Source organism: Limanda limanda, chromosome 6 (genome assembly GCF_963576545.1).
Source record: "Limanda limanda chromosome 6, fLimLim1.1, whole genome shotgun sequence".
In the NCBI taxonomy this organism is placed as follows: Eukaryota; Metazoa; Chordata; class Actinopteri; order Pleuronectiformes; family Pleuronectidae; genus Limanda; species Limanda limanda.
Window position 1 is genome coordinate 6,217,829 of NC_083641.1, and position 19,582 is coordinate 6,237,410.

A 19,582-nucleotide genomic window follows, 5' to 3' on the forward strand; every position below is an offset into this window, starting at 1 on the left:
ATATATATCACAGATTAAGTATTTTTGTCAAAAGAGATTGTCTCCTGACTTCCCCACATTTCCTTCCTAAAAGATGTCAGTCATGCAGGATACCCTGACATGTTCCAGATCGTGAAAATAAGGCCTTGGAGGACAAGGGATTTATTTTTAGCTTCTCTATAATGTTAGTACACTGCAAGGCATGGGTTGCAATTACATTCTCTAGCCAGTGTGATTTATTTGAATCTAGAACCATCCAACTGTAAACATGCAAGTGTTCGGACTGTTGCAGAACAACATATTGACTTTATTGGCTGTGATTACCAAAGCCTCAAGCTTCTTTCTGTGCATCTTCTGAGCCTTGTGACACATAGTGAGTGACTTGTGCCATATGTTTCCTCTGACCTAAACAAATAATTCCAAACATCAAATGCTACAAGCTTAACAATTGGTTGCTGGAAATGGTTGCATGATGTCCTGCTAAACCTTTCCATGTAATATTAGAAAATTAAGTGAAAAAGGGAAATACATTGACAGTGTTATCTGTATTTCTTCATTTTAAAGTAATGGGAAATTTCAGTTCAGTACTTGGCAAGTGTTTTATTTTTTTATCCTCAGTTCCTCCTCTCTATTTTTGCAGACACATTACTTTCCGTGCCTTACTCTGGTGCTACGTTATAAAGCTGTGCACACCCAGTGTGAAATGCCAGGGACTTATCGGGATATGCTCAGGAATGTGACAAGGGACTGAGGTGTTAAGTCCAGTGAAGATAGAGGCAAAGAGGGAGGCATGTGAGACTGCACAGTCAGAGAAGGATTAAAAGCTGTAGGAGCTTTGTCTTTTTCTTTTTGCCTTCTCTCCTACATTTACATGTTTACATTGGCTCTGGGCTAAATCCCAATCTCAGGGCTTCAATGTTGAGTTTCACAAATCAATGTGCGACGTTGTATGGGTTGACACTTGGTCGTACCTAACTGAATCAATAATTTGATTGTGTGTTAACTACCGTAACAGAGATCTACTTTACACTGAAATCACCTTGACATATATCATTTCATAACTGTAATGTGTATTGTGTATAGAGTAAATGATACTCTATAATTACACTTGGTTAATACATTATGTCAATCACTATAAATTGCTTGCATACGTATGCGCTAAATTGTGGGTTCTGTGTCTTTACGTACATTTTCATCATCTCTTTGTAGTTACTTGTACAGTAGCTACTGTCTTCTTTCGGACTAATCTTATCAGTTGTGTAACTCACACAAACAGCAGCTCTATCACAGTCAGAAGCGCATTATCAGTCACAAAGTGTGTTGGGAAAATTTTTCTTTGTTATATAAGTGTAGACAAGTTCGGACACCTTTTTGTAGCCACACACAGTAACGTACTGTACATAATGCAAGTACAACTCCTTCATATATCCTCACACACTGTAACCAGCACACATCCAAACAGGGTCATTTAGCATAACATGCGAGTTCACTCTGTAGTTATACCAAAGAATGCAATGCTATGTGGTAGAAATGTGTGAGTTATTATAATAACGATCCATATGCTTGCTTGTGTGATTAATAGGCCGTTGGGTTGTTTTTTCTCCCTGTCTGCTGGTAAGGAGGTCAGAGTTATACACAGAAGGCGTGTGTATTGTAGCTTGAAGAAAATGTACACAACAATAAACAACCTGACCTATGAATCTAAAGAAAGACAGGTTTTGTTATGCAACTTTTTGTATAGCTTCTCGACCACACACCATCCTCATTATAACTTACAAATTAGTAGATAAGATTGTCATGTGCTTTTTTTAATAGTAATACAACGTGGTTTGGTGTGTCTGTGTGAGAGTGAGTGTGATTTCTTATGTGTACCTAAACAAACATGCCCATGCATGCATGTACTGTGCAATAGAGCAGCAGCTGAGCATGCATAATGTCCCTCCTGTGGATAGCACTCCGATTGTTGCCTAAATCATGTTGGCATTAGATGTTGTGCACATAGGGAAAAGTTTAACAAGTAAATAACAGAAAAAAGCTGTACCCATCATGGAATCTACATTACAAAGTGATGCTACATTTAACCATGTTCTGTGCATGTGTCATTTTCCTGGCATGGTTACAGAAAAAAGTGTTTGTTAGTCAGCCCAAAATATAAAGAGTTTTTAAGTAACTTAGGGATGAAGTTAATCTCTTTGCACTCCAATTGACTCACCCTACAGAAGATGGAATTATTTATGCAATCATTTTAGTATCCAAATTTATATCTTTGCTGCAAAATGTTGTCACTGCTTTCAGTTTAGCTGGGTATTAAATAATAATGATGTAAATGAACATGGCTGAAGTTAAAATAATATAAATTATCTAAATTCAGACAACCTGATACTAACCTGATGGTGTAAGTTGACGCATAGACTGTCGATGCATAGACTGTGTATATATGAATTGACAACTCATCTCCAGTTGCCCCTTCCTCCCACAATCTAGAAGTTGAGTCATAATATCATGGATATGAACACTTTCATCTTGAGCATTTGGAGCCAGAGTCTGCAAATGTGTTAATCATGACAGTTCACATTTTTTTTGCATCAAATAACTAATAAAAAACGGCTTTACTGGAAAAAAATAACATCAGTGTAAAGAAACATCAGTGTGATAAACTGCCTAAACAGAATTGTTTTTGACATGTACGTTTTAGTTTGACCCACATTCCATCTGCTAAGATGAAGGAGGTGGGTTTTATGACCTTGAGCTGTGTAGTTGTCATGGCGTCCATCTTTAAATACAGTCTATGGAAGCAATAAAGCCCAAATAATTTCCATTAGATCTTGAACCAGAAAGATGCTACTTTGCCAATGTGATTACACAGCACTGAGAACTAAACAGCTTGATGGTGTCAGCTTGACAAGAAGAAATACACGATGGTAACCGGAAGGTTTGTCACAATAACTCCAGACATTTAAATGCTTTTTAAATGCTACATTTTTGCAAGGATATCTCTGTAGATAGATTCTTACCTTGTCTGAAAAAGGGCAGAAATTACCACACCTGCTTTTCCCAGATGTTAAATCACTTTTGCAACTTCTGGCTGGGGGGGATTATAAATCTTTAGTGGATACAAATGTCTACATGCTGCAATTATATTTGTCCCTATCCATTTAATATTTATGTTTCAGCTGTAAAACTTGTCCAATATAGTTAGGTCCTTTACTTCCATCCTTTTTTCATATTTACGTTGAATTAATTTTCAAAATATATTAATGTATGCTATTGCAGCTGTTTGGACTACATTTCTAAAAGTAGCTACAAAAAGGTCCTTGATGATTTTGAAAAGTCATTTGAATATTTTGGAATTATGCTTTAATTACAGCTCAACTTAATAATTTGATATGAGCTAATTCAGTGGCTCTTAGTTTTCCCAAAGGTGAACTATGTCCTCTTTGTCTTTCATGATTTCTCCAAGGGGCGAACAGCGTAACACTATAGTCAGGGTAATTACTAGAGCAAAGCTAAGATGGCCATTAGCGTGCACTGTTCTTCAAACAGTCTGATTCCCAAAGCAGAGCTTGTGATTTTCTGATAGATTTCTGCTGCCATGGGGGTGCTGCGCCTGAATAAAATGCCAGCCATGCAGAATGTTAACGTGATGTCGCCAGGGCAGGCTAAGTCAGGCCACACAAGCTCTGCTGCTTAGTTAGCTGGGAAACAGGAAGAGGGACCGTCAGGCCTGATAGGAGTGGGAATCTGTAAAGCTGCTCTCATTTTCAAATGTATGCACCACACTGTCAACCCTTCAGAGAAGTCCCCTATCCTCAAACACACATATGCACACACAATGTTGAACCACTGGCTAAGACAGCCGGCTGTGTGGTTGTGAGGTTGGACGTCTCAGGACTTCTGCGCTCCTCACACATTGCCTATACCTGCAGTTCAAGCGGCTCAGTACGACAATGGTCTTGGCCGTCAGGAAACTCCAGGGGCACAAGGCCTCTACTTCTTACGCCATTTCTATCGCTAAGTTGTGTGTGCTGCTACTGGAATTGTTGCTCATAGCAACCTAGATCATTAACAAGCTAATTGGTATCTGGTATGTGTATGAGACACTTCAGATGAAACTTGGGGGTTGAAGCTACACTTTAAATGAAATATCAAAACTATCCACTCCTTAAGGCCAAAGAGCTACCACCAAGACCCTGGACCGTAAACACAGGATTTCTTCCCTAGAAACGGATTCATATTTATCCAACAATAAAAGATGCCTAATTGTCATATTGTCATGTTCTTATGGAACGTATGAAATGTTTTTCAGTTTATTAGATGATCTAATCTATTAAAGAGAACTTGTTCTCTCAGGGGCATCTCGGATCACATCCACATTATTGCAGAGAGGAGGGGTGGGCATTGGAGGAGTGAGAGAGTGAAGGGGGTGGAACAACGTCATCCCGCAGGAGCAAGGTCAGATTTCCCAGGTGTTTTCAGGTAGTCACCAAGGACCATGGGTACCAGCAATGGTGCTTTGTCATCAATGAGCAGTGCTGTCTGCCACTTCTGATGTTATTAGCTTAATGTTGAGAGATGTGTGTAGCCAATTATTATTTAGATGGTGCCCATTTTTCATGATGTAAGAGGACCTTAAAGGGATAGTTCACTGAAAAAGGAAAATTCACCAATTATCTATCACCACTATGCCGATGGAGTGTTTGAGTTGCCAAATCACTTTTTGAGTCTCAGGGGTAAACAGTGTTGCAACAGAAATCAATCCAATAAAATACTGGCCAAGTCTGAATGCGGAAGACAGTGTGCATATAGGCTATTGAAGTAACTGGTGATCAGTTTTTCAAACGTAAAACAACAGCAGATACCATACTGCTCCTGTGGTGTTATCCAAGTGTCCGGCAGCCCCGACATTCAAATTTGACTGGTAACGGCTTAATTTATGTCCAAATATGAGGGGGGATAGAATCAGCATTCCCCTCGACTCTTTTCACTTCTCTGTGCAACTGATCGCTCATGTCATAAGAACCTTGTCCATAGATTAGGTAATAGAACTTTATACTATCATGATTCCCAAGTTCAGTTTGTCCCAGGACTGAATAATGAAATCTGGGGAAGCACTATGTTTTATTTATGATTAGAGTTTCCATATTAAATACGTGAAGAACTTAAGATTAAGTGCACTAAACCACAGTGAGGATGAGATCAGATATAAACAGCTCAGACAGGCTGTCTTACCTGTATCACATCAGCTGGTCGAAGAGATAATAATCTGATACTTGGCATGTACAACACTGGTGCATTCAAGGTGACTGAGAGTCTATCTTGACACTAGTGCGTATAATGAACACATACAGATGATTCTAGGATATTTAGGCAGCAGCTTCTAAATATGGATTAGCCTATGTTTTTCTTGCTTCAGATTCAGCTGTACTTTTTACTTCTATATTACATGTTAGATCGCACTGGGCAGCAAAATGTCGTATTCTACATATCGGGGTGCAGGTCATAGTTAACAACAACATAAGACACATAATCCATGTAATGTAAAACACAAGTTAGTTTTCTTTTTTAGTCTTTAAACCTCTTGTTTAAGGTAAACTAAATCCTAACATTGGAGGAGCTTGAACCAGTATATGTTACATATTTCTCCATTGATCAATCATTTATCAAAATGCCATACCAAATGATCAAGTAAAAACAACATGTCATACATCTTTGTTGTTCATACTCGTATTGCCCTTTTTTTTGCATGCCATCACTTTGCCAAATGCATGAAAGACACTCAATTACACCTACAGTGGACCCAAATCGAAGGAATACATTGACTGAAAAAAGTGATTTGGGCAATTTTGTCCAGATAAAACTAAATTCGAATGCTGCTAGCCAACTAAGTACTTATTATCTTTTTTAAATATGTGCATATTCTCAGACCTTTCCCTTAAAGAGTTTACTGACATCAGCTGATAAAGTCCGAAATTACTCTTCAATACAGAGACATCATTCTATTAACATTGTCAATGTGTGGGTCAGCAGCTCATTTGAAGTCAGCCGAAGCACATGCTGCTCAAGTTCTCTTGCGTTGCCTTTTAAATGAGAAATAGCTCTTTGCTTTATAAAAAAGGTCAACATGTCCATTTCCGAGTCACAGCATGAGAGAAAGTGGATTTTCAGTCGCTAACTTTGAGAAAGATGTACTGTAGCGGAGTCTGCCTCCAAATCCTCTTGAGTATGGCCCAAGTGTTCGCTTCTGTCTATCTTTTTCTGCTGATGTGGCCGGTAAAATTTTTGCCACAGTACAAAAGTGCTGGAAAGAGGAGGACCGTAATTAGTTGTCCTGCATGTGAAGTTATTAAAAGTAAATCCTTGATAATTAGCAAAGTGTATGAGGGAATACTCTTTGAAGAGTTCAGTAGCCAGTTCAAAACATGTGCTCAAAAATGGATTAGCTTGTGAAAAGTGAACATCACTTATAAAGTCTCTGAAAATCTTCTTGAAAAGTTAGTGTGTGTCTCTGTGTGTCCGTGTGAGAATAATAATATTGTCATATAATCATGTTTGTGTGTTTGCCCAGTGGGAGCTGCTGTGGTCACTCATCCTCCTTCTCACGTTCTGTCTGCTGCTGGTCTGGTGCTACTTTTGGTGGGAGGCACATAATGACTACAATGAATTCAACTGGTGAGTACATAACCAAACTGACTGCTTGTGTGTGTGTTGTCATGTCTAAAATAGCACCAGACGCCCGTCACCTTAATGGTTTGGCTGTAAATAGAGTTTATCTGTGCCTGTCTGTTTATTAATTTCCTAAATCACGAGCTTAATCTGTCTACTGCCTTAATCTGAGCAGAGACCCAGGACTTCACAGATTACACCATTATGTAACAGAGACATTGCTCAAAACATTTCCTATACGGTCAGCCCTGTACAATATGTACAAAAATAACAATTTGATGTGTAAGCGTTATTTCAAATACAAGCAAAATATTTTTTAAATACAATTTTTGTTAAAACACTAATTCACCTAAAATTAGACTAGTTATTAGGACTGGATGTTACAATACCTGTGGATCAACACTAATTGATTGGGAATATTCCGATGAAAAGCACCAGATGATGTTGTTTGGAACTCATTTTCATTCGTGTTTCTCAGTGTCCTTCTGCTTTTTGCTCACAAGGCACCCACTCCTGAGGCAGGCCCAAAGCAGGCTGATCAGACCCCCAGGCTCTACTGTTTATGGTCTCTATTGGCTGTCAGTTATTATCAGTGGCGGAGTTAGGATTTTTCTAAATCTGAGCGAAAATTTACACATAGGGGCCAATTTTACATCCAACATTCACGTACAATTCCTGATAAAGTAAATTGCACATAAGAGTCAGTCTTTGTTGTGTCGGGAGGTGGTATCTTGTCTGTGTGAAATCTGTTGCAGCTTGACTGACTTTAAGGCAACTGTTGGGCTCTGCCATTCTTATTTATAATTGGTAACTGAAAATTGGAAATAGGACAGGCAGTCATCCGCTACGTCAGTCTCAAGGGCTTATCACCGGAAGAGGTCCAAGAGGACACAAGGGTAACACGAAGGAAGGGTGCCCCTTCTTACAGCATGGAGATGAAGAGATGACACTCATTCTGGATGACTAATCAATACCCATTAGGGTGATGACAAGGATCCTTATACTCCACGACTGGACTAAATGTAGGGGGCGACTATATTGAAAAAAAACAATGCAAATTTCCCTAAAATTGAATGCTTTAGGCCACAAATGTATATCTATCATCCCTTGTGAATACATCGTTCTATAGGCTAGGCTACAGTACAAATAACTACTGTGTCCCTATAATGGAACATACACTGGACGTCTTTATTGCCAATTTCCTTATTTCCCCCTCCCCCGCTGCTGACAGACACCTCTACAATGTCACCTTTTTATCATCACCTTCCCTTCCATTACCTCTTTTAATCTTCCTTACCCAATGTCATTTGTTTCTGTGGTATCCCAGTACCCTTTGTCCTCCCTTACTTCCCACCCATTTTACATTTTAATAGACTCTTTTTCTTAACATCCTTTGCTGTCTGTAATCTCCATCCTCTTTTTTTTTTCAGTTCCCCCGAACTTTCATCCCAGTTCACTTTTATCAGCAGTCTCACCACCAGTGTGTTTTCTTGTTATCTTTGGATATCATTGTTGGTGGGCAGACATTTACCATTCATTTTTAATAGGGAGTGTACACATTTCCTGCTCTTCTTCCTGCGTTTTGTGTGGATTCCAAAGATAATCACAGAGATGACGTCCCTGCCCTCTATGTGTTCTTGTGATTTAGTAGCCTTGTGTCCTGGTCCAGCTAAGTGTCCCTGCTGCAGCTCCAGGCCTCTCGAACCACTAATAAGGATTTTGGATGTAATTATCTGCGGCTGTAACCCTTTTGATATGCCCAGTGTCAGTCTTTTGAGAAATACAGCTCGGAGTGACATGGGTGTTTACTTATACTAGAGTTGTAACTGTGGGAAATCTTCATGGCAAAATTAAAGTGACCAAAATGATCATGGTTATCTGTATTCATGTGGTTAAATGATTAAAAAACAGATATATACACAAACAATATTTTTAATATTATTTCACTCATGTTTTCCATCCCTCTCTTACACTAACACAAATTGTTATGTCGCATGTAGGGCTGCCCGATATATCAATAATGTATCTTCATCGCCATATCAACATGCGCATTTTACGTATCGCAAAAGACGACTTGAAATGCAATGAGTGGTGTGCCATGGATTCATGCTGTGCATGTCAATATATTCGGCCAATCAGATGGAGCCCTGCTGCCCTAGATAATAAATTAATTATTTATGATAGTCCTAGAGCATGAAAGAAAAGTAATGGCACACCCACACACTGACTCCGCTCCTCTCTCTTAATCTCTTTTTTTAACTTGTTGGTTAAGTGAGTAAACATTATTATGTGCGATAGGTGAATTGTCTGCCAACACAATGCAAATGGCAGCACAGGAATATGTAGGGTCATTCAGAAGCCCCCACGTCAGACTTTAAGCTTTCTTTCCACGTGTTCTGCAGATAAGGTATTTGATCAAGTTTCCCCAGCACTCTTGTATCATTAAAATATGACCGCACTGATGACTTTGTTCTCTTAAGCTGAAAAAACTCCAAGCGCTGGCGCTGCCTTCCACTGTGATTGCAGTGATGCAAATCAAGTTACACCTGTAAGAGCGTTGCTAACTTTGATTGATACTGGGTGTCTACTTTTTCAAAAAGGACTAATGAGATATATTTTTACTAGTAATAGCAATGGTAATACTAACATTAGAGTTTCATGGGTATGTCTTGATGCATGCTGTGAAGTCTGGATATTTTTGTTTTCTGTGTCCTACTCTTAAGTTCCTCCTCAAGACAGAAACCAGCTATTAATAATTTGCCACCCTTCCATTTATTATAGCAATAACATAATATATTTGGTCTGTGTGCTTCCTGTAATAATGTCTGCAGTTTGAGGCTGCTGTCTGTGTTATGTTTGTGTTAGTTTTATTGCAACAATAAAGCATTCATCTCAAGGTTACTTGATCGTCTGCCTGTATATCAGAGACCTTTGAAAAGCAGCAGCCTACAATGCTAAAGAGCATGGGTCGTCATGTTTTAACTGTGCTTGACTTTAGCCGCAGATCCATTACAAATACAAAATTCTGCAAACCCCTAAACTAACATTACCTTGCAAAAAGCCTGTAAAGACCAGTTTTGCAGTGTTGCTAATATAATGTACTGTAATTTTACATAATTTAAGGGATAGTTTGTATTTGAGGGACTAAAGGTGACTGATTATGATTTAAAAGCTAAACCGCAGCCTTCACATCAGTTGGTTGTGATAAAATGCAGGTGAGCTGTGCTCAGATGAATAAACATTATTCCCTCTCTTGTTCCTGCAGGTTCCTCTACAACCGCTCTGGGGAGTGGAGTGATGGCACTGTTCCCATCCTGGCAACCACCGCTGCGGGCTTCACCTACATTGCATTATTAATGGTCTGTCCCACGTCAGATACACACTAATGCGGAGGTGCTACAGGCTGCACTCATGATGAATGTGTTGCCATACAAGCAAAGTCACATGTTGATGCTGAGCAAGTGGAAATATGTGAGACAGAAAACTTGTTTTTGAAAGTTGTACTCTTATCTGTGTGTCTTTCTTTTTTTCCTTCTCATTTTTCAGATTTTAGCACTTTGCCACGTTTCACTTGGACAACAGTTAAATTTGCACTGGCTCCATAAGGTAATGTGCCAAGTGGGAGAGAAACTGTGTTTGTGAGTGTTGGTGGGGAAAACTTGTAGGTAGAAAGAAAGAGGTCAGCAAGATTTATAGATGAATGTTTCTCTCTCGCGCTCTCTCTCTCTCTCTCTCTCTCTGTGTATGTTAGACTGTATAAAGATGGACAATGAGTCTCCACTTTCTCCCACTTTCCAAAAATGAAGCCCAAATCATCAAAGCTATGCCCCCCAAACAGTGAACTGCTAAAAGCTGACTGTAACTCGCTCGCTGCATTCTGACTGTCTTCTTTGCCTCAGCCGTGTCTCTATAGCATGTGAAGACGCTGGTTATGCACAGTGAGTGCGCGCAGGCTGACAGGCTGGTTAGTGACAGACAGGTACACCAACCAATTATTTCATTCAGTTCAAGTGAAATGATTGGTTGTCTTTATTACAATCCTGCAAGGGCCACAGATCTCAACAAATAAGAGTGATACAGAAACGACTTACCAATACTACCATAAGAATTAGCACTTGAACATCAGAACTTATTTAAGAAGTACTTAAAAAGACAGAAGCCATCTTTGATGGACGCACAACATTTTTTTAACCTGTACTTTTACTATTACTGCAGCCAGCTACCAGGATGGAGATGCTTTGGCTTCACTTTTGGGGAGCTTTCATTTTGTCGCCCTAATATAGTTTATGATGTGTGTGTGCGTGTGTGTACATATTTTGTGTATCCCCTTATCTGTTTGCTGTTTGGTGATTGCATGTGTTCATTCAGTGCAGCCAGCTGAACTTGTCCTGAACCAGCTTGTGAAAGCCCAGTAAATGACCTGCTCGAGAACGTTATCTGCAAAACAAACACAAGAACCAAACAGTGTTTTAGGTGTGACAGGCCTGGGAGCTATTCAGGGTTAATCTGTTTTATGTCTTTGTGTGTCTGTCTGTGAGAATGTATAAGTACTGTATGTAGTCAAAGTTCTCCCTTTCTGCTCACACAGGTTGGAGTGGCCGTTGCTCTGCTCACCACCGTCGCTGGGGTGATATCTATCAATCAGACATGGGGGCAAGAGTGGGAAATCATCCCCATCTCCCTGCAGGTCAGCACACTAAAACACAGGAAAGCCCCAAAGACACTTTAAATACCTTGACATCACTTTTTTTTCTTGGGGGGTGACGGTTCCATTATGGACTCACACCAATGATTTTGTGGTTGTGGCATTTGCTGTATCCATTCAGCCGCAAGGGGCTCTGTGTTTGAACTGATAAGTTTCAGTGCTAAAGTATTGTCATGCATTGGGGAAGGAAGTCTGTTATTTACAGTATACACAACAACTTTGGCAACTTTGTTGTTCCAAAGAATAATTAAGCCAGACCACTTTAACCAGTGTGAAGAAGAAATCTATCTTTTCCATATGAAACTAGAAAAGAGAGCAAACCTTCAACAAAGAATTCTCCTTAAATTCAGTCAACCTGCACCAAATTTCACACACTAGAATAGAATATAAATCAGTCCTCTAACATGCCAGATTCTTTCATCTTGCTTACGAACAGACAGGGATGAAAACAAAATCTCCTTGGTGGAGGTAACAAAGTGTAATATCTTCATCTTGTCTGGTAACATTAAGTTCCTTAATAATATCCAAGGAAGTACATAATCAGTGTGTCTTTGTGAGGAGTGAGTGTTTGAAGTGGACAGATCCCGCTACTGATACTGATGCCATTTAATCAATCGTATCTATTATTTCTGAGTAGTGTAACTGTTGTGTTAAATCCAGATGATCTCTGTTATTCCATGCCTCTCTGACTTCTTTCTTTTTATCTCTTTTGTTGTCTCTTAAATTCAAATTCTCTTTGCCCTATCTCTATTTCTTTTTTTCCCTTTCTGTTTATCATTTGTCTCTTATTGTCTCTTATTCTTCCTCTCTGTTCTGGCTCACATCTCTGACCAGGCGACAGGTCCGTTCCTGCACATAGGGGCTCTCGCTGCTGTCACAGCACTGTCTTGGATTGTGGCTGGACAGGTCTCCCGCGCAGAAAAAACAAGTATGTGTACTTTCGCAGCACAGAATACGAGGCACTGTTACATGAGGTAACAGTGTGACACACAAACACACACAGAGGCACAGGAAGAGTGGTGAATGATTAACACTTTGTGGACGGAGGCCAGGACCTCTACCCAGGGTGTCGGAGATAGCAAACATTCTTTCAGTCTCATGTGATTCACCCCGGACACCTTAGATTGTTTTCTCCTCAGGTGCAGGACTCTCTCTGGGAATTAGCAGCACTGAACTCGTATTCTAACTCACACTGCTGTAGAATATACCAGGTGTGAATACAGTTGAAGTTAATTGTCATTTATGTACCAGGCTTATTGTATTCTGTATAAATGATCGCCAGATATGTAAAGTATTTATTGTAAATTATGTTGGTAATGTACATTTTTTTTCAAAACTAAAACTAAGCTCAGTCGGGAGCTCGGACAGCTCACATGGAGCATCGAATTCCCGTCCAGACTTGCCACCACTTTTTTAATTAAGTTTGAGGAATGAACACGTACGATGTCTTTCTTCTTCTTCATTTTTTACAGGACTTGTAAATAAGTGCACCAGAAACCGGAAGACACGCAATACCAGCCTAGAAACTCTACCCCACTAGTGTTTCGGGCGGTGTAAAGACTCATACACCTACGCACAACTATGAATGCTCTGCCCTTTGTGTAGGCTACCTGCGTAGCACGCAGATGCATGAATTGGAAATTACCATCCTATATCAATAGAGAGAGACGAAATGCCCAAGCATAAGAAGATTCCTAATCTGTTTTGAAATATGAATGTGTTTGAAGAACACTCACTCACTGGAAATATACACCCACAGGATAGTGACCGAGGACAACTTATTCAGACATTTGCATTCACACATAGTACTCAGCTAGAAATGTTCAGGGTTGTAAGTGCATTCCTGAACGCACCTTTATTTAATTTTAAGATACATTTGATTAAGATGATTTTACCGCCAGTGGGTTATATATAACTTTCTGGACAAGGCAGTTTCTATCTTGTATGTGATTTATTTGTAACATTTAAAAAACTAGTTTGACATATTTTAAACATTCTTTTTTGATTTCATGTTTGGAGTTAGAAAAACATTAGAGAATTTATAGCATGTGCATGTCTAGCTTTATACGATGGGGTTGGGACTGGGTGTAGAGGCAACACAAAGGTAAAAGAATCTGGTCCATAACTCTCTGTAAATAAATGAGAAATGTTTCCAGTCTTTATGCTAGGCTATGCTTATATTTACTATACCAGCATAGTGACAGTGGCATCAATCTTCTCATCTATATCTCAGCAAAACAAGCTAATTGGATCTATATTTTCAACTTTGAAAATTGTATCTGGATATCGGATCAAACTATATTGTCATATGTATGTGCCCCAGGGTTCCAGGTGGTCGTCATGCTGCTGTATCTCAGTTTGTTACTGGGACTCTATGTGACGCCCCTGTACATCACCTCCCCCTGCATCATGGAACACGCCTCTCTCAAACCCCGTCCTGACGTTATTGGTCTTCGGGGAGCCTCCATGGTAAGTCAGCTGACCTCTCTCATGCAATCAGAAGGTGGGAAACAGGCAAAGTAAATTGTATCACATATGCTCTTTCATTACCATACACTTTCAGCTATGTGATACTGGCTTCAGAGGGAATCAAACCCAAACCTTGGTGCCATTGATGATACTGAGCCTCTGCGAAATGGAGCCTCTAGCTCCACTTGATTCTGATCTGGAGATAGCAGAAGACAAACTCTGCTGCCTTTTTATAGATATTTGTCCGCCTCGTTTTTCATTAACTTTTCTTCTCTGCTCTTCCCAGAGCTATTCTAGTCTGTTAATGACCTCATGGTCCTGCAACTGAAAATAGTCCACAAACATTGGCCGGTCAGAGCCGGGAGCTTTCACTGCCGGATGCATAGCAAGAATATATTACCAGCTGTATTCTGTGTATTTCTGGAAAATACAAAGACGTGCAGAGATGACTGTTTTCCAGAACAATGTTTTGATTTTTCAGTCACACCAGATCTCTCACTGATCCGATTGTAGACTCCAGATTACAGTTTTTAACAAGCTTCTGGTTAAGTTTGCTTTAGATTAGAAGAAAGATTTATTATTGTTTATGCAGACCTCATATTCTTTTTTCATGTTTTATTTATGTGCTTAGTTTAATGTAAACGCTTCTAAACCTCTCCTATAGAAGTATTAATGTACTTGGTAAATTCAACTCCTGAGTATTACGCAACACTTGGAAGAAAACGGAAGGAGTATTTTCTCTCCGAAACGCTCCTTGCCTTTTGTGGTATTTGCATAAAACGATCGATCCTCACTGTGGAATCTAAACTTAGGAGTAGATCTACGAGGCTGTAAGACTCTCACTGGAAAACTGAAAAAAAATCACATGACTTGACTCAGTTTCCCAGAAGGAATCAGTATTGATTATGGCATCATTCCCAGATATTAGCTTTACTCATGGGGTCCGTTGGGAAGATGAATTTTTAGTAAGTGTTTAACCTATTGACTTTGTATTGAGCTAAACCTTGACTTGAAGAGAAAAAGATGACCCTGCTCTTTTTCATTTTACACCATTTCTCTGTTTTCAGTGGAAGGAGTCCATGTTCATATACATCATAATATTTATGATTTTCTTTTTACTTTGTAGATCTGTTTTATGTTTGTTTACATTTTGATTGTCATATTTCTCCTCAGTAGTAGGACTTCTAGGAAAGTCATCTATTAGTTCATTGTTACAGGAATATGTTGTGTAATTGTGTGTTAATTTTTACTCTGTGTGTGTGTGGGTTTCCAGCTGGCTCCAGAGAACACACTGTGGTCTTTCCAGCGAGCTTTGCAGATGAACGTCACTGGGTTGGAAGCTGATGTGGCTATCAGGTGTGCATACACACACAAACCTGATCAATACAGCAATATGACAAAGCTTAACAAATTAAGTATTTTCTTTTTCTTTGTCTAGATTATGCCTCACTGATTTATTTCAATGACATCATCATTCTGGTTTCCCTAAAACAGTGCATACCAGTATTTAGCATTACATACTATCAGCCACAACACAATTTGTTGCTTTTGATAACTGTCTACTCTGTCAATATAATGGATGGAGGTGAATTATGATTTCTGTCAGAAAAGATAAGTAATGGCTACGAGCTCTTTCAAAATGTGACAGGAGTAACTGGACACACACTCAGGTTATTAAGTCAGTCGATGGAGGCATTACATCACCAACATAATGGGAGGTGACAGGCTAAGCCCAGCAAGGCACACTTGGAGGAGGAGAGGGAGGTTGGAGAGTGGATACTATAGTGGTGTATGATGGATAGGGGGTAAACTTGTCATCTCATGCATGTGAAGTGATGGAGGAGGAGTTGTTGTGTAGGAGGAGGGGGGTTGCTTTGTTGGCCCAGCTAGGGTGAGTGTTTGTTGGCCTGTATTTACCACCGCAGTGTATCTCTCTCGCGTCTTTTTTTGTTTTGCCGATGCTACTATTGGAGAGATCACGAAATTCGTGCGTGTTCGCCCGCCCGCCTCACTGTCGCTCTGGTTGTCATCAGGTCTAATTACTCAGAAGCTCACCTGTCAGCAATCTGCTCCACACATCCATATAGGGGACATAGTCAAAGCGCACAAACACACACATTCAAACTATGCCAAAACATTGTTTTTTTTTCCCCTCCTCATGACTATATATCATTTTCTTGCAGTATATAAAGCTATGAGAGGAAACATATATTGTAAGGTTATGCAATGAGTATTAAGAGATATAGCAAAAGTATTCCTCAGAAAACGCTGTGATCGTTATGGGGCGCCTTAATGTTTAATTAACATTTTTCTCTTCAGCTAAGTTTAGAAATATTATTATATTATTAGAGATATTAAAACAATCAGATGCCTTTGTTGTCTCTTTTTCTTTCGTTTTTTATTTTTAATAAATTTTTCCCAATTTTTTTTCCACATTATCGTTATGGGTTATTGTGTGGAATAAGGCTATAACATTAAAAAAATGTGGAAAAAGTGAAGCGCAGTGAATACTTTCCGGATGCACTGTAGCTGTGCTGGGTTGATATTGCGTATGTGGAAATATGCAGACCTAGTGATGTTATTAATGTGAGATTCGAAAGATCGAGTGCTGTCGAGGACGACACTCTTGGCTTGGGGAGATGGAGGAACTGTGGAGTTGTCAACTGTTAGTGAAGGACTGTTACAATTGGCCAGAGTGGACTTGGTACCAACAAGGAGAAGTTTATTGCAGTTAAGTTTGAGGAAATTGAGTGATTCTTATGTGGCAGTCAGAGAGGGAAGATGGTGGGAGGGCAATGTTGGGCTTGGTGAAAAGATAGAGCTGGGTGTCGTTCACATAGCAGAAATTAGTCTATCATTCATCAGTTCTATGTACAATCTCCTCTTTCTTGCCTTCTTTTACCTTCCTTTCCAACGCCAACCTGTCTCTGATCACTAGTGTGGACGGAGTGCCTTTCCTGATGCACGACCGCACGCTGCGGAGGACCACAGACATAGAGAAGGTTTTCCCAGACAGGCAGACGGATGAAGCTGCACTCTTTAACTGGACAGATCTGCAGCAGCTCAATGCCGGACAGTGGTTCCTTAAGGTAGTTCTGGGTTATTTTAAAGCCATTTCAGCTTTACACACAGCGTGACGTGCAGTGATGTGCAATATAAGTCATAGGCCATTGAATCATGTTTGTCTAATTGATCTGCCATGACGGTTTCATCTAAACGCTGAGATCAATTTATGTTTCAGAGATCCTCAGGGTCAAAGCATGCTTCAGAAAAATTATTTGTTTTAACCTGATGTGCCAGACTAGTGCTCCAGACAGGATGAGACACACAAACAAGCAATGAAAAGTGTATATAAATTAGGGATGTCACATTGTTGAAATTTTCCCACGGGGCAATAAACTTGTGACAACAGCTGTGTTATTGGTCACACTGGACATTTAACAAGAAGACCGTGTAGTGATGTGGGTGCTGAAACACAAAAATAAACTACATAAATTTATGTCTAAGAAAAAAAATGAAATGATGTTGTAGCCGGTGGGCAAGTAATGAAATGGGTGTGTGTCTGAACACCGTGTAACCAAGTGTAACACTGGTAACAACAACTACCAAGGCAACCCAAGTGTAAATACAGCCTGTCCTGTAGTGTGTGTTTACAGGCTGCATTATGTATCTGAACCCCGTTGGAGCCCAAGAGAAACTAAACTAATCGAGCCCAGGCCCAAACATTTTCTTTTTTGTGTCCAAACCAAACTCAGTCCCGATACATTAAATATAACCTGCTCAGAGTATTTTTTTTACTTTATCCTTCACATGTTTTTTAGTTGTTTTTCTTGATTACAGACATGTGCAGTGTAGAAAATCAACAAAACCAACCTTACAAACCAGACTGGAACTTGCAAATCATTTAAAAGTTAATGTCTGGACTGATGTCAAATAATCCTCTACCTGGTACCCACAATTATTCTTACCAGCCTGCATCCATATGATGTACCATCTAGAGGAAATGAAATAAGGAACTGAAATGGTGACAGGACATTATCCATTATTCCTACTTACCCATTTCCTGCCCCTGCACTCTTAGCTTCCTACTTAACTGCTTCTTTGTGGGCTCTTTAATCCTGCATCAGTCAAGAGTTTGTACTCCTCTTGTCATCTTGCTTCCAAGCTACTGTGGTAAATAATCACTGTAAAATCTGTTGTGTTTGTTTGATATTTTCTACTGAAGCTGAGATTTTATGAGATCGGACTGCTGCACAGACACACTTTGCTGCTCTGCCTCTGCTGTGTCAGTATTCGTTTGACTCCACATTATGTTCTCCTCTGTCCTTCTTTCAGTCTATTTACACTGCACGTGCATACATCGTTGCTGGATATCTATTCCACAAAATACCTTTATTACTTCTGTACAGTCACAGTCATTGTCCGTCTGATTTATCTGCCAGAACATGCCACATAATATGTCTTGATTGATTATTAAAAGTGTCATCAAAATGACATGATGAGGTAAAGCACATCATGGATGACCTAAAAAAGAGCTTGTAAGCTTTGACAAGGATTAATGGAGCACTGAAGCGAGAAAGAATATGAAGAAAATAAGGAAAATAATCCTATTTTGTATATCCTGTAGGCATTGTCTAAACAGTCTACATCACATTAAAACAAATGCATTTATTCAAATGAACAATTAGGATTATGAATGCATATTTATTTTTCGTCAGGTTTCCAAAAACACACTTGAATTTTTAGCAGTTGGAGCGTTGTTATGATGTTTTGATCATATTTTAAACAGTGAAACCCCCTTATATGAGGTCCTGTGTTTTAGGAGGACCCCTTCTGGACGGTGAACACGCTGTCCTCGCGTGAGAAGACTCTGATTGCCAACCAAAGTGTGTGCAGCCTGGAGCAGCTTCTAAACCTGTCCTCCTACCATAACAGCACAGTGGTTTTCAGACTCAGGAGACCACCTCTGGAACACCCCTTCTACCACAGCTGGATCAACGACACACTGCATGCTGTGCAGCAGTCTCGGGTTCCTCAGAACCTGGTAGGTGTAGAGGAGCCCAATCCATGGACCAAGCACCCACAGAACAATGTCTGGCTATTCATTCTGAACATATTTAATTTGATAGGATGATTGGAAATGTCAAATATTCCAAACTATAAATGTATTGATTATCTTTAACCACAGTTTTAATGCATTTATATGTTGAATATGTCACAAACATCTTTATAAACACTACCTATATCTGTTTCAAAGTATAAGCACTCAATGTTTCTGAGACTGAATCCATTCATTTGTTTTGACAAGGTTTTTAACAGAGGGTTGTGTGTCCTGTGCTGTCTGCAGGTGATGTGGACTCCAGATGAGCACAGAGCTCAGATTAGAGAGCTGGCTCCTGGTCTGATCCAGACTTCATTGGAGAAACGGAGTCCTCAAAGTCTCAACCAGTCGGGCATCAGCAGGCTGCTGCTCAGATACAACCAGGCCAGCACACAGGAAATCAGGTGGGGAACACGCACGTATGATGGCAATTTAACACTTGTATTATATTTTAAAACAAATGTGTTTAGATGTGTGTAATTGGTTTCAGTGACTTCTCCGAGAGCCACATCAACCTCACCTTCTACACTGTTAACGAGCCCTGGCTGTTCTCGGTGCTCTGGTGCAGCGGGGTTTCATCGGTTTCTTCAGAGGCTCCGCACATCCTCAAAAAGGTGCCTTACCCCATCTGGCATTTGGTAATTATGATTAAATACACTTTTATA

General features: G+C 39.8%; 1 protein-coding gene across 3 annotated transcripts in view; it reads left to right on the forward strand.

The window, feature by feature from the left end:
- gdpd5b (glycerophosphodiester phosphodiesterase domain containing 5b) overlaps positions 1-19,582 on the forward strand; it is a 47,970-nt gene that overhangs the window by 21,975 nt on the left and 6,413 nt on the right. For all 3 annotated transcript variants that reach the window (XR_009678285.1, XM_061073211.1, XM_061073212.1), the window contains exons 3-13: positions 6,545-6,648; positions 9,908-10,001; positions 10,189-10,248; positions 11,231-11,329; positions 12,182-12,275; positions 13,671-13,816; positions 15,090-15,172; positions 16,755-16,905; positions 18,639-18,860; positions 19,164-19,321; positions 19,408-19,555. Coding sequence is in view for 2 of the 3 variants with exons in the window: in XM_061073211.1 (XP_060929194.1) it covers positions 6,545-6,648; positions 9,908-10,001; positions 10,189-10,248; positions 11,231-11,329; positions 12,182-12,275; positions 13,671-13,816; positions 15,090-15,172; positions 16,755-16,905; positions 18,639-18,860; positions 19,164-19,321; positions 19,408-19,555 (1,359 nt within the window). In the remaining variant the exon portion in view is untranslated. The remainder of the gene's footprint in view (positions 1-6,544; positions 6,649-9,907; positions 10,002-10,188; positions 10,249-11,230; positions 11,330-12,181; positions 12,276-13,670; positions 13,817-15,089; positions 15,173-16,754; positions 16,906-18,638; positions 18,861-19,163; positions 19,322-19,407; positions 19,556-19,582) is intronic.